We start from the raw sequence: 16,445 nt of genomic DNA on the forward strand, positions 1-16,445 counted from the left end.
AAGTCCAAAAGATACAGTAATTTTATTACATATAATTTCTCCTGTGTGCTAAAAATGTTAACTTACAAGACATAATATCTGTTTAAGTGTAGAGGGAATAACGGTGGAATTCTTTAATCATTTTTCATTGGTGAGAAGAGAACAATAAGGTAGTGGACAAATAAGAAGCACTCAGAGTCCTCTAAAATTCAAGGCTGTATATTACTGCTCGACCAAAACATACTACCATTCTCTAATATAAATGCCTACTCATTTATCTTTTAAAAATAAAGGTCATTCTTTCTCCATTAAAGCTTCTGCAAGACTGACACAAAGGTTCATTCTACCTATTAAAAATAGGGGTACTCTTCATCTTTGGATAAGGTATCACCATTTAGGGAAAATGTAGTCATATACATATTACTAAATTTTTATTTGAGGCAGCTGTTGGAATCCATTAAGCATTTTTAGAACACTGTACCTTTAAAGTTTGTCTTTAACATTAATAGCTTTGGAAAACCAAAAATAAAAGAAAAACATCTATGACAAAGTACATTTCATTCAGATTTGATAGCAGTAAAATACAAAAAAAAAAAAATTTAGAGCAGTGTCAATTTTATCTATGTAAATCACTTGATAGTTTTATGTTAACGGTTTATGACTGATAAAAAAAGTTTTAACTTGTTTAAAAAGTTTAAGACTTTGACTTAGTATTTAGTAATGCAAAAATGAAATTAAGCACTGTAAAGTCTTTAAAAATGAAGTTCTACAAATTTGGTTCCCATTTACAACAGTTTCATTAACAGATAATGAACTAAGTGTAGATACAATGTATCCAATACCCTTATAACTACAGTAAAAAAAAAAATCTCTAGTAGCATGTATAGATCATGATATCCTTAGTAATATCAATATATAGTCAAAACATGTTCATACAAAACCAATACCTCTCCTCCTCCATGTAAAAGAACACTTATTAAAAATAATTAACAAAAATACCCATAAAACAATGGAACCTCATTTCATTTCACTGCACCCAAAGCTATGACACAAAATATTGGCTTAAAGAGGTAGATTAAAAAGAAAAAGAAAACCAGATTCTCCATTCTTTGTCACTTTTATTCAGTAGTAGTTTTTTTTTCCTTATTTTCAGTGCCAGACACGGCAAGGAGTGATTACAGCCAACTGTTATTAAAACATTTGTTCGCAACATATACCCCCTTTACCACTGACCCCAAACTGACTCGTTTTGTGTGCTTTCGTTCTTTCCTTTTTTATACCACCACCAAGACTGGGTGGAGGGGCAAGGGTAAGAGAGATGAAGGGGAAGAGTCCAGGAGGCCAGAAGAGGAGGAATGCTACAAGCCACAGTAAGAATGAGCTGTATTTAATTTAAAAAAGGGGGGAGGGGTGTACCCCACAAATGATACAGTAATGAGGATACACAATTAAATCCCATAAGCATGACTGAAGGCTTTCACTGTGTTTGACGTCATCACAATGGAAGGCATAAAAAGTGGAGTAAATCAATGTTGATACAGTCCAATCTAGTCCATTAGGCAAGATGGTGCAAGAAGTCATTTAAATTAAAAGTGCCCTACCCTTACCTAAATGGCTAGCAGACATGGAGAACACCACAGTGAGGAATCCACAGAGCTTTCTCCATGTAGCTATTAAAAATGTGTTGTCGAATGGCACATTGTCAAACACTGGAAAAGGGGCGCCACAATGGACCTCTCTCTTTTTTAAGTATGAATGCTAGATTCAACTATCTCAACTAAGCAGGAAGTGGGCTCTTCTGCTAGGAATGCCAACCCTAATTCACTTTGTCTTGAAATATATACAGATTGTTTGTAGTAGCTACAGCAATGATATTTTCCTTGGGGTGCCAGGCTGTATGAAGTATTTTCTTGTTGAAGTCTAGGCTGTCAACGCTTATTTCATCTTTCTTTCGCTTGCCACTTGCACACACTTTGCGTGGCTTCAGAACTGTGCGAGGTTTATTGTTTTCCCGTGATGCTTCTAGGGTTATGTCTCGCTTTGTGTTCCGGTCAAACATTCTGAAGAAATTATTGTAAGATCCAGTCATGACAACACTGTAAAAGTAGACAGAGCACTCAGTCAAATAATGAACATTAGTTTTCATTGCTGAAACCTTGCCTAGTACTCCAAAGAAAGAGCTACTTCAAGCAGATGTGGATTTAGGGAGGGGGCGGCTGACACCAACCCAGGGAACAATCACTGGAATAAACTAGGAATATAGTTTTAGTAAACTTGATTTTCTATTAATGACTCCTTTTCATGACTACCAAAACTGTCACCAAAGTTGAAAGCATCCTCAGGTAAAGCTTATAAGTAGTACTGAATTATCTTAGTTGAATATTTTTGCAACTTCAGTCTCTGCAACCAACCAGGCCAGCCAGCTTCTACCAACCAACCAACAACAAAAAACAAAACAAAACTATGGTATACAGCTTTCTGTAAGAAACCAATGCTTTATTTTATGATTTACGTTATAAGCTATTTATGTTCCCAGGACACTGTCTGGTTCAGACAGTAAAGTCTTATGTATGCTTACAAGAAATCTGCTTCAGAGTATAGAAAGAAAGTAGCATATACAACTTTTATTAACAGAAAATCGTTTAACCTATATAACACTAAATATATTTTAAGCAAGTATTTTTTGACAAATATTTTTAATAGTATCAGTTTGCAGGGGCACCACATTCTTGCCCTGCCTAAGACAATTTCTCTGTCAGTCCTACTCGCCTTCCATCACGGCTCAACATCTGCTAAGCAGCCGAATGAGCAAAACTTCACATGTTTGAAACCATTAATAAAGTACTTACATCCTTCCCACATGGTTTAAATTATTATTGTAAATAAGATTATACGACACCGGGAACTGTTTAAAGTAATGCTTGAAAACATCTCTGAATATTTACAAATATTATACATTATACAGGGTCACATATTAAATACAAATGATTATGACCTATTCATTAATGTCAATTCTCCCAAAGGACACTTCACAACATTTTAACCAAACTCAGGTCGGTGCATATACCTGAAAGTAATAAAACTGTATTTCTTTTAAAATAATTTGTGTAGTTTAGACAGGCATCCCCATGTTAGCTGAATTTGTGAGGTTTTTAATGGATTAGGGCACCTAATGTATGCTATTTTAAAAGGTGTTGTTAGGCAGCATTTCTGTGGTATTCTTGCCAAAAATGTATAACTGGAATCTAATCACGAGAGAATATTAGACAACACTCAAATTAAGGAAAATTCTACAAAATAAATTGCCTGTGGTTTTCAAAAAAGCCAAGGTCATGAAAGACAAGGGAAGAATGAAGAACTTTTCCAGATTAAAGGAGACTAATGAGATGTGACAAATGAAACATACACTTTTGGATTGGATACCAGATTGTTTTTCTCTGCTAGAAAGGACATCACTGAGAGAACTTGTGTTATTTATGGGGATCTGTGGATTAGATGGCAGTACTGCATCAATGCGAATTTTTCTGCTTTAGATGCCAGTACTGTCATTATATAGGAGAGAGTCTTTCAAAAAAATTTTTTTATGTTAAGGGAAATAATTTTTCCTGACAATGGAACACGACGCTTAAACACTACGAGGACGAGCTGGCTGTAGCACTGCGCCATATCCTACTCCATCAGTGTCGCCTTCCCTTTCCTGTCTCCTTGATGCCTCAGGGTGAGCAGTGGCGTTCAAAGACGAGGCCTGCTTGCTCCTACTCCAGGTGTGCTGTGGCCAGCCTATAGGGCCTCATATTATAATCAGATAAAAACAATTTTAAAAATCAGACAAAAGATAAATTATCCAAGTTCTACTATCTTCAACAGCACCATGAAACCTGACTCATATCAAGCTTCAGTGATAAAACTATTGTTGAATAAAATACTCTAATGAGTGAGTACCTTGAAAGCAAGTTTAATAATTCCAGAATTATGTTTTTACTATTGTCTGTTCTATTGGAACATAATAAATGATAAATAAATACTGACATTTAAAAATGGAATGATTAAGACTTATTTATCCTTCGAAATAATGGTACACATTTTGATGACACAGTAAAAAGCAATCATACTGTGGCAAAGTTGTGGATTATAAAAAGCTTAATTACTCATGGTAATATGGTTAAAATAATACATGGTAATTACCTCTTCTCTTCTATGAGGTATTAATGTAGTACCTGGAAAAACCAGTGTGTAACGCTGCAAATGAAGTATCTACTGCCTAAATATTTCTAAAAACAATTTAATAGCAAAGTAACAACCAAACTGAAATTTCACCATTTTAACCACTGACATGTCAAAAATGTGATTGATCTGGTTCATAAAAGGGAAAAGTTTAAAATTTATATCATAATTTATTATATCTATAATTTTTTGGTATACTTTCACATTTACTAGTGAAACATAATGTTTAATTTTTATCTGCCAATACTGCTGTAAGATTACTAAATTTATTTCAAGGAGACCCTAGGGAAAATGAAGTTGGGAAATGTAATTTATGTCAGTTTAAAAACACGCTGGCCGTTAGTAAATGTAGCAACCATACTAGGAGTGAAATAGTAAATTTCTCTCCTCTAATGAAATTCAATTTGAATAAGAGGTTCAGTTCAAATTAAAATCAATTTACCTGTCAGATCCATTCCAACAACATTCAAATTTGTCAAATATGCAGTCATTTTCATATAGTGAACAAAGTTTACTTCTGAGGTATTCATGCACCTGGGGAAAAAACAAATATATATGTATACTTAGCTTACACCTTAAGATCTGCTGCTCTTGAAATTAGAAAATGGTTTAACAAGTCTATATTTTTTTAAGGCATATACAAACACGTATACATACCTTTTAATCTCATTAAAACTCAATTCTCAAAACAAACAAACTCAATTCTCTGAGAAACAGTAAAGGTATTTTATCCTTTCACGGACATCTGGTCCCCCTTCCATGAACACACATTTTCCTCTCGTACAATAGAGAAAAATACCCTTCTGGGCACAGCACATGTACTCTTTACAAGCTCGACTGAAATATTTAGGCCAGAAAACATTTAAAACTGGCACAGATAAGAGACTAATTAAAGAATATTATAGCAATATTTGAATTTGCTAACACTTGATTTTCAGCCCATTAATTGTTGATAAAAAACATGCAATACTGTGGCTTTACTTCCTTTTTAACTACCATTTTTGGGGCATAAATAACTGAAGCCTACAATATCTTATTAAGTGCATATGTTATGCATTGCATGACCCTGCCCTAGTTTGGTGATAAATTATATGGTTATTCTAGGTATGTATTATGGAAATATTTGATATACTTGTTATTACCTATACAATATCCAAAGCTAATGATAATGTAGCTCTGTTTTTTGAAGTATAATTCTATGTTTACTCACTAGTATTTCACAAAGGGATCAACTAGAAAATAAATTAGTTACATAAAAAGTATTCTGAGAAATGATACAATTCTATATTAATATTACTAAATTACAAAGGACAGTTCCAAAGTATTTGTTGTGATCATAAGGGGAAAAAAACAAGTTTCTATCTCACTATTCTTCTTTACTTAAAGAGAACCTTAGAAAGAAGTAATGATAGAAAAGAGTAGGTACCTTGGGACTTCCCTGGTGGCACAGTGGTTAAGAATCCACCTGCCAATGCAGGGGACATGGGTTCAAGCCCTGGTCCGGGAAGATCCCACATGCCGTGGAGCAACTAAGCCCGTGCGCCACAACTACTGAGCCTGCACTCTAGAGCCCATGTGCCACAACTACTGAAGCCTGCGTGCCTAGAGCCTATGCTCTGCAACAAGAGAAGCCACCGCAATGAGAAGCCCACGCACCGCAACAAAGAGGAGCCCCCGCTCGCCTCAACTAGAGAAAGCCCACGTGCAGCAACGAAGACCCAATGCAGCCAAAAATACATAAATAAATAAATAAATAAATAAAGAGTAGGTACCTTCTCAATGCTTAGAATTCTCTATGAAACAACCTAAAGTCATTTTAAGTGTCCATTTCAATTATACATATTCAATAATAGCTGAATCTGCATATGCTACGTTTGAGAATGATGTGACTCTACTCCCAATCACTAATCTAGTTCAGCATAGGTAGAAAAACTGCAAATCAGGTAAAATTAGGTAAATCATGATAATTCAGCCAAGTTTTAGAGTGCACATACAGGGTTTCTCACCAAACAATGTAAGAGAATGAAGGTAAGGTTCAGATCAATTATTCTCAATGGGAATGGGGTGGTGGTGTGATAGTGAGGGTGGTGAGGATCACTAGGAGATAGATCAGAATCTTGGCAGTTACACAAATGTAATTTAAAAACAAAGCAATATTGTATCCCTTTGTTGTTGTTTCAATGTAGCATTTATTTTGAAATTTCAAATACCATTAAGGAGACTCTTAAGTGGTTCATGTTTGTCAAAGAGGATTAAAAGTTTGAGAAGCATCCTTCTAATTTTACTGAGAACATACAATGTAAAGAAGGTACCATTTATAAATTCTGTGTTCCTAAAGCAGTGTTAAATGTTTTCTACACTGCAGCTTAGGGCATAACACAGGTTTCTACTGGCCCCCCGACCCTGCTCCCAGCTGTGCACATCTTCATTCTCTTCTCCAGAAGAAAGGGATCCACGGTAGCGGCTTGGCTGACAAGAAGAGAATCCAGAGCTGACATCCTACAACAGAAAGGCAGCTCCTAAAGCTGTCTGCTGGGTTCTCACAAGCCCTTCTCCTTTAGGTTAAGACAACAGTTATTAACCAGAAGGAGAATGCCAGTTCACCTGACTGGGCACACCAAAGCTACGCTCTAGTTCAACTAGCACGATCCAGACTCCATCCGGGACACCTCGACTAGGACTGACCGTTCTCCCCAGTCCTCTTCCCCCAGACCTTGATAGAGACCGTAATTCCATCCTCACTTTAAATGTAGATAACAGGGAAAAAAAGTTATTACCGAACCAAATTGGTAGCTTTACACTTTAAAACTGAATAGACAACACAACCTATAAAAGTATATATAAATTTTACATAAGGAAAGGCAGTGTACTCATGGATCTCTGAAGGAAAAAAACCTAATGGTGAACATACACTGCACTGTACTGGGATTAACACATAGTACAAAATCCTTCTCTATAAACACTTAAAAGTAAGTAAACAGGTTATATACTCACTGAAAGAAAAAATTGCAAATACCTGGTATGTTTCCACAGGCCTGTTTTCCATATTTAAGTCCCAAATTTTGACTGACAAATAGTCTCTAGTCATCATATATCGACCACTATGGCTGAATTTTACATCAGAAATTGAAGAGATGATTTCAGAAAAAAAGGACCTGTTACTCGGATCTTCAGGTTCTTCAAACACTAAAAACAAGCAAAATAGGAGGGCTGAGGGCAATTTGTAAATATTCTGGCTTGGACAAAGCATTTACTCAAAACACCATTCATCAACTTCCTCAGAGTGAGCTAAAAATGGCAGGGTGATAAAGAACCGAAAAACATCTCTCTAGCTATAAGAACATACCCTCCCTGAGAGTTTAAGAGAATCAGAGCGACTTAGTACTGAAGTTGAAGATGCAAAAGGACGTATGCAGCACAGCACCTTCCAGAGTCATTCAGCTAATTCAGCAGAACCAGACTCACTCAACATGTCTGACTTCAGTGCACCAATCTGAGGTCCTGCATATACCTCACTGACTTTGCCTGTACTGTCACCATGAGAAACACACCATCCTCACCATTCCAACTCATACCCGCATTTTATTTTTTTAGTGGCCTGGTAAAATTATTTTGATAAGCAGCATGTACCTATCTTCATGAGTTTTTAAAATCTTCAACAACTTGAAGATAAGAATAATGCAATCCTTTAATTTTTTTAACCTGGTACTTTTCAAACTTGTTTAAGCCAAAGAAACCTCATCTCAGAAGAAATCTTCCTAGGAAGCTCAAAACAGAAAGGAAGGAAGGACGGGAGGGAGCAAAAGAGAGAAGGGAGGCAGGGAAGAAAGGAACTGCTCTACTTGAATACAGGACTGGAGAACCCAACCCAAGTTCCCAAAGAATAGCATTGCATTAAAAATACATCCACTGGGACTCAACAGACATGCCCCCAAGAGAGCCTTCTGTGCTCTTCCAGTAGAATAACCTATAATCCCTCATGTTGAGTCAGGCAGCTTACCAAAGGGAACAGGAGGTTTAAGACTTGCAAACCTATGTAAATGTAGTTACCATGTCTGAAGACAAACAGAAAATGTTATCATTTGAAAACAAGATGCAATTAACTTACGTTTAGAATGCCTATCACAGAGGGCGGATGCCCTCATGTCACATAACCGAATAGTTCCTTTACTGCTGCTGTATACAAATGTGTTACAACTGTTTGGATGGAATTCTGCTGCTGTAATCACCTCTGTCAGCTCCTCCATATTGGCAGGCTTGATATCCACAATATCTGGACAGCATTTTATTAAGGAATTTCCACTTAGAAAAAAGGTCAAGCATAATTTTATATTTTTCAAATCTAAAATTCATTCATAGACTTAAGCACAACTATTAATTCTAAACTGCATATTACTACTTACATGAGTATAAATCCCAGAGGGATCAAAACTCTTAATGCTTGAAAAAAAAGTCTGAGACAAAAACACGGGCGAATTTTAAATCACCTTAGAATGTAGAGGTCTTTTTTTTCTGAGTATGATACAAACCTCAGAAGCCATAAAAAAAAGACTGACACACCATCTTCCTAAATATTAAGAAGATATTCCTAAATATTAGTGTACACTCCAAACAAAACAAAAGGAAAAATCTGAAAGGCGGCAAAAAAGGGAAACTGTTTGCACACAATGGAGCTGATTTACTTGATGTCAAAAAGGTGCTTTAAAAACAAAGAAATTCCAATAAGAATATATGTAAATCCAACGAAAAATATGGAAAAGAACAAAAAGAAATATAAATGGTTGAAAAATATGAAAACATGCTCAAATCTACTCAGGATGAAAGAAGCGAATCAAAACAACAAGAGAAGTTTTCACTAACTAGACTGCTAAAGGTATAGGAAAACAGGCTCTTTTATACACTATAAGCATACCTCGTTTCATTGTGCTTCGCTTTTATTGAGCGTCACAGATACTGCATTTTTTTATAAATTGAACTTTTGTAGCAACCCTGCATCTAGCAAGTCTATCAGCGCCATTCTTCCAACAGCATTTGTTCACTTTGTGTCTCTGTCACATTTTGGTTATTAACACAGTACTTCAAACTTTTACATTATTATTACATTCGTTATGGTGATCTGTGGTCAGTGATCTTTGATGTCACTACTGTAATTGTTTTGGGCTGCCATGAACTGTGCCCACAAGATGGTGAATTTAGTCAACTGTTGAAAGGACAACCAAGGGCTTAGAACATTACATAAACTTAGTTGATAAAGCAGCAGCAAGGTTTGACGGTACTGACTCCAGTTCTGAAGGGAAGTTCTACCGTGGGTGAAATGCTGTCAAACAGCACTGCAGACTACAGAGAAATCATTCATGAAAGGAAGAGTCAAAACTGACGTGGCAAACTTCGCTGTTGTCTTATTTCAAAGAAGTTGCCACAGCTCCTCCACCCTTCAGCAACCACCACTACAGGGATGCATGTATTGGTAGAGTATGAATAATAGTAGAGTGTTAATTTTTCAAATGATACCTATTTGGAAAGACATACATTAATACTAGTTATAATAACTAACATTTATCAAGAACTTAAATACTTAAAAACAAACATATATACATTTCTATATTTATATGTATATAGTATATTTGTGTGTATATATCTCATATATCACACACTTGATTATGCACAGAAAAATTTCAGGAGGATAACAAACAATGAAAATGAGGATTGGGTAAGTATTTATACTGTCATGCATCATGACTTGTATGAATTTCTTTTTCCAATCTTATTTTTATAATTAAAAACATTTTTTAAGGATAATACTCCACATATTTGTTTCTGTTACAAGAAACAGCTATTTAAAAAATTTTCTATTTTCATAGGTACAAACAGATGAATTCCTTAAAATTCTAAGAATCCAATTTTTAAATTGATACATTATGCTTTTTATCAAATAACTTCAGCCAGTGTTTAATCACTTAAACACAAAGAAAAAATGGTATAAAGTAAGAAGCTACTATAAAAAGAATTAAAACACACTAAGGAGAGATGAAAATAAATCCAGTATGGGCACAACATGCATTCTTTACCAAACACCGAAAAAAAGAAACCAAATGGATACTAAAACTCCTGTCTGTAATTTCCAGGTGCCAAAGATTAATCCGCAAATCATCTGCAGATAAATACGTTTCATAATCACTATTAATAGAAATTGAGTTGATGTGATATGTATGAGCGTTGGCAAATATTCGTCGTGGACTGGCCTCAACCATTAGATCCATGGGCCTAAAGACCGGCACCTGTCAATAAGACACATGAAAAACCGTGATTACAAAATGTTTATTGTTTACAAGAGCACTGAAGGTCCAGAACACTTCATTACTCCAGTTTTTGAGGGAACATAAAACAGTATAATATTACACAGATTTAGTTTTATAAAGCAACTGATGTTGACTGCTTATTTAAAGTGTTAAAATGGGAAGAAAAATAAAAAATCTGGAAAATTTACCTTCTTTTACAGATAGCAGTACTATGAGAATTTGCAGTTTTTCCCAGTTTCAATCTTTTGCTTGAAAGACTTGCAAAGCTAATAAATGTTTATAATTTAAAGTGGCTAAAAAGGAAATTAGCCCAAAGCATCTAATTCTTGGTATTTTTTTAATTGCAACTAGAAGATTTAGTCCATTTCTACTTTTTTGATCTCCAAAGAAAGTTAACCTTGAAACTTAACCTTCTAACAGCTGACAAACCATGAGAGCAAAAGAGAGTATGGTGGCACAGTATAAAACACAGGCTTGGGGGCTTCCCTGGTGGCACAGTGGTTGAGAATCTGCCTGCCAATGCAGGGGACACGGGTTCGAGCCCTGGTCTGGGAAGATCCCACATGCCGCGGAGCAACTAGGCCCGTGAGCCACAATTACTGAGCCTGCGCGTCTGGAGCCTCTGCTCCGCAAGAAGAGAGGCCGCGATGGTGAGAGGCCCGAGCACCGCGATGAAGAGTGGCCCCCACTTGCTGCAACTAGAGAAAGCCCTCGCGCAGAAACGAAGACCCAACACAGCCAAAACTAAATAAATAAATAAATAAATTTATTAAAAAAAAAACAAACACAGGCTTGTGCTGAGTCCTGGTTCAGCCCCTGACCACAGTGAAACCTCTCTGTAGATCAGGGTCTGTTTAAAATTTGAGTTATTAATGTTCTATCTGGTTACCGAATCTTGGGAAGAAGCAGACTGTAATTATTCCTATTCATGTTCTGCTGAGTATAATATATAACAGGAATACAAAACACTATTCATCAGAATTAGAATCTTTTTTTTTTTTTTTTAATGTACTTACACGTAGTGTAGTGACTGTAGTAGGATCTCTATACCTTCCATCTTCCTCTTTCAAGTTATACCCTTCTGGTCTTTTGTCCCTTTCACTGATTTTCCATAATTTTATTGTTTTATCTGGGGAGAAAATAAAGAAAGTCCTCAAAAAAAAGATTAAAACTGATAGAAGAAGAACATTTTAAGATATATTTAAACACACCATTTCGTATCCCAAGAATAAAATCCCTGATCTGACTTAATAGAAAACAAATTTCCTACCACCAGATGAATAAAAACATCCATACATAGAAAAACAGTACAGAAATCGCACATTTATGTTAATGGCACTCGTAAAATTCCATTTGATATTAAAATCAAGTCAGAGCCAGGTCCTTATCCTTCAAAAATAATTAAAGCTAGAGGGGTAAAATTGTATATTTATGTACATATAAACACATATATGTCTATACATATATACAAACATATACATATATAATGCTTAATATTTAATTTTTACACAGAGTCGTTAAAATAGCCTACTATTTAGAATAAAAATATCATAAAGAATATCTATCTCCCTTGGTCCCACACTTCCTAGCAGATGCTATCAAACACTCCATAAATTTCTTCATGGGTCTGGAAGGATCTGTTTTTAAAATCTTTCTTTTCCTCTGTTGCATTAGGGATTCAATTCAAGTAAGTAACAGGGTCTGAAAATAATTTACCAATTAAAAGCATACGTCCCCAAGTCCTTCGATCCCTGGTCTGGGAAGATCCCACATGCTATGGAGCAACTATGCCTGTGTGCCACAAATACTGAAGCCCGCGCACCTAGAGCCCGTGCTCCACAACAAGAGAAGCCGCTGCAATTAGAAGACCTCGCACCGCAACTAGAGAAAAAGCCCACGCGCAGCAACAAAGACCCAACGTAGCTGTAAATGAATGAATGAATGAATGAATGTTAAAAGAAAAAAGAGAATATATAGTGTTTTTAAAAACAAGCTTTAATTTTGAAGTAAGTTTAGAGTTACAGAGAAGTTGCAAAGAGTGTTTCCATATACCCTTCACCCAGTTTTTTCTAATGTCAGCATCTTATGCAACCTCAGTACATTTGTTAAAACTAAGAAATTAACATTCTACATTACCATTAACTAAACTCCAGACTTGACTCTGATTTCACCAGGTTTTCCACTAATGCCTTTTTCCTGTTCCAGGATCCAAATAACACCGTATTAGTTGTCAAGCTTCCTTAGTCTCTCTGACTTTACCAATTTCTCAGACTTTCCTTAGTTTTCTTCATCCTGACAGTTCTGAGAAGCAGTGGCGAGGTATTGTGTAGAATGTCCCTGAACTGGGTATGTCTGCTCTTTCCTCATGATCAGACTGGGATCATGGGTTTTTAGGAAGAGCCCAGAGACGAAGCGAGTGTATACATAGTACCAACGTGACTTTTCCGCTGGTGATGTTAGATGTGATCACTTGGTTAAGGCAGTAACTGCCAGGTTTCTCTCCTTCCCCCCCGCCATACTCTGTTCTTTGGAAGTGAGTCACTAAGTCCAGTCTACACTTAAAAGGACAACGCAGGGGCTTCCCTGGTGGCGCAGTGGTTGAGAATCTGCCTGCCAATGCAGGGGACACGGGTTCGAGCCCTGGTCTGGGAGGATCCCACATGCCGCGGAGCAACTGGGCCCGTAAGCCACAACTACTGAGCCTGCGCGTCTGGAGCCTGTGCTCCGCAACGAGAGGCCGCGATAGTGAGAGGCCCGCGCATCGCGATGAAGAGTGGCCCCCGCTTGCCACAACTGGAGAAAGTCCTCGCACAGAAACGAAGACCCAACACAGCCAAAAATAAATAAATAAATTAATTAATTAAAAAAAAAAAAAAAAGGACAACGCAGTTACAGTCCCTGCACGGAGGAATATCCATCCACATATTATTTGTAACAAGCGTTCCTTCTCCCCACTTTTTATTTATTCAGTCAACCATTTGTATCACTATGGACTCAAGCACGTTTATTTAATATTATACTTTGTGTTACAATCCTGAAACTACACTTATAAAAAAGTATCACATTCTTAATGGCCCTTCTAAGCAAATGGGTATAACACAATTGGAAAAAGCAGTGCATAAAGGTACCGTAGAACTCTGTCACAGAGAGGTAGCAGGGACTCCTCCAGCCTGGCCACCCCTCTCTGCCTGGTGCAGAAGAGCATGCTAAGCTGCCCCTGTGGGTGCCCTTTGCAGAGATGAAGTGTACACAGAGAAAAACTGCTCACTTTACTAACTTGTAACCTAGTATTTCACCTGAACCCTCTGTAATCTTGTTTTTCAGTTATATTGCAGTTAAGTTATATGTGTTTTCTATGTGCTATTTAGTTTATATATATTTATATAATTTAGGTAAAGAGTGATATATTTTAGAATATTTAACCTGTCCCCAAATCTGTAATATAAATGAGCCAAGGCCTGAATTCTACATTTCGGGAGAAATTATCATCTAAATATGATAAGGATGACCCCCCCCCCCCGCACATACACACCCCCATGATTATCTTATGGCCTGTTCAAATTTTTCATCCTTACTAAAGATCCAAATAAAGAAATCATGATATACTTATCAAACATTTCAAATAAGACATAATCAGTGTTTGTGGTTCCTAGTAGTGTTATAGGAATAAAATTCTAAAAAAAAAAAAAAAAGAAAAAAGAAAGAAAAAAACTTGGGTAAACAGATTTTTAAAACAAATTAAACTTCAAAACAAAAATTTTAAAGTGATAAAATTTGTAATTTAAGAGACTTTTTAAAACTTTTAATGGCATAAACAAAGGATCCAGAAGTACTACACAATTTTAGTGCAGTGCCTGGGAACAAGGCAGGTCAGGAATTTTTAAAAAATCAAAATTCTTATGCTCTACAGTAGTGACCTTTTTATCTGGAGTTTTTGGTCCATAGTTGGAGGTACATGAGAATAATCAAATTCCATAAAACTGCATGCAAGATTATGTGAATATACTCGTTTTCTGTGAAGGGGATTATTAGATTCCTCAAAGAGAACTGTTGCTTCCAAAAAGTTAAGAACCACTGCTCTCCAGTGTTTCCCTCCACTGTGAGCACTGATAACTAAACAAGCGTTCCCCAAGTCCAAATCCCGGTGCTCCCCTCACCACAGAGGGTCAGAACAGGGAAATCCATGCTACCAACTCTCCTTTGTGGGTATGTAGCTTTTATATAAAATCCAAAAAGCTTCTTAGTAATAAGCTGTTAAAACACAACCTGTTTACAAGTGAACTTTGTATTATTCATATATTCAAAGACCCAGGGTCAGCAGATTAGAGTCGGATGTTTTTGCAATGTAGAGAAACTGAGGAGAATTCAGAGAAAGGCAAAAGAAGGTTAAAGAGAAAGAGAATGAAACCACTTGAAGAAACATTAAGTGAATAAAGTTATAAGAAGGTGACTATGAAGTTATTTAAGTATAAACAATCTGGGAAACACTGAACAGTTTGTGATGATCGTGGAAAGCCAATACAAAGATGAAAGTAAGATTAATTTTGGTTATTCAAAGCTGGAACGTTTGGTCCTATTTTCCACCGCTCTCCCCAGTAGTTTCTAATCTTTTTGTGAGTATAAAGACCCATTACGTGTGGGGGGAAAAGGTACTATTATGCTCTATCTCAGAGAGAAAACTATACAAAATAACAGAAAGATACTGCTCAGATTTAACAGAAGTTGACATTTTTCCATATTTGCTTTCTCTCTTTTGAAAGAATAAAGCTTTTCAGATACAGATTTTTAAGTCCTATTCCTCTCATCCTTTTTCCTATCTCACCATACCCAGGTAGAGCAGTTTGTAAAATGTCCATACTTGTTCTAGCCTTCCACAATGGACTCTATTTTTAGCACAAAAAATACAGCCCCCACCCCAAAATTTGTATTTTACTTAGTATTCATTAACAACAAAAAGACAAAAACCTACAATGCATTGTGTAGTGTCCTTTAAAATAATTTGTATTATTAATCAATGATTTTTCAAATTTACACAGTAATCCTATTTGGGAAACACTGATTCTGTACACAGAAAAATATTACATAGATTCACATAACCCCTGACCCAACCACTGCAATTTCCAGTGGTTTCTCCTTCCACTGAACTTTTGTAGAGTTTAGTGTCTAGAAAGGCTCGTCTGGTTAAATGATGCCTTATCTCAAATCACAGAGAAGCACATGGAAACCTGCATGGAAGACACGTGTGGATATAAATAAGAACTGAAAGAGATTTAAGATTTAATCCATAAGTGAACTGAAATGGGATTTGCTTCCAAATAATACTGAGAAGGAGGGGGAGGAGAAGTACCTGAGAAACACAACTAGTGATGAACTGAGAACTGTTGAAGCTGGGTGTTGGGTATATGGGGCTTCATTATTCTGCTTCAGCTTGTACTTTAAAAATTCCCCTCTATAAAAAGTAAAATGATTTAGCCTATAAGAAGTGAACTGGGACTTCCCTGGTGGCGCAGAGGTTAAGAATCCGCCTGCCAGTGCAGGGGACACGGGTTCGAGCCCTGGTCCAGCAAGATCCCACGTGCCACAGAGCAACTAAGCCCGTGCGCCACAACTACTGAGTCCGTGAGCCACAACTACTGAGCCTGCGTGTCTACAGCCCATGCTCTGCAACAAGAGAAGCCACCGCAATGAGAAGCCCGCACACTGCAATGAAGAGTAGCCCCTGCTCGCTGCAACTAGAGAAAGCCCATGTACAGCAACGAAGACCCAATGCAGCCAAAAATAAATGAATTAATTAATTATTTAAAAAAGTGAACCGCCAAAATTACTAAGAGCAAACACACTTCCTGGGACATTTACTTCCAAAGTAGAAACTACGTAAATGGTATAATTACATATTATTTGTGTCAAAGAGCAGTATCTGAAGTGCTATTTGAAATAACTTAG

The 16,445-nt window shown here is 36.5% G+C and overlaps 1 protein-coding gene across 4 annotated transcripts in view; it reads right to left on the reverse strand.

Annotated features, from left to right (window-relative positions):
* Positions 1–1,077: 1,077 nt before the first annotated feature.
* The window catches only part of PPP2R2A (protein phosphatase 2 regulatory subunit Balpha), an 84,612-nt gene continuing 69,244 nt past the window's right edge, over positions 1,078–16,445 (reverse strand). For 3 of the 4 annotated variants that reach the window (XM_036854533.1, XM_036854534.1, XM_036854535.1), the window contains 6 exons: positions 11,519–11,631; positions 10,304–10,481; positions 8,312–8,476; positions 7,220–7,389; positions 4,646–4,737; positions 1,081–2,075 (listed from right to left, as the gene is read on the reverse strand). In XM_036854533.1, the coding sequence (XP_036710428.1) occupies positions 1,796–2,075; positions 4,646–4,737; positions 7,220–7,389; positions 8,312–8,476; positions 10,304–10,481; positions 11,519–11,631 (998 nt within the window). In that variant the 3' untranslated portion in view covers positions 1,081–1,795. Of the gene's footprint in view, positions 2,076–4,645; positions 4,738–7,219; positions 7,390–8,311; positions 8,477–10,303; positions 10,482–11,518; positions 11,632–16,445 lie in introns of all 4 variants that reach the window. The other variant, XM_036854532.1, reaches the window with a different exon arrangement.

The sequence above is a fragment of the Balaenoptera musculus genome, chromosome 6, assembly GCF_009873245.2.
Source record: "Balaenoptera musculus isolate JJ_BM4_2016_0621 chromosome 6, mBalMus1.pri.v3, whole genome shotgun sequence".
Classification (NCBI taxonomy): domain Eukaryota; kingdom Metazoa; phylum Chordata; class Mammalia; order Artiodactyla; family Balaenopteridae; genus Balaenoptera; species Balaenoptera musculus.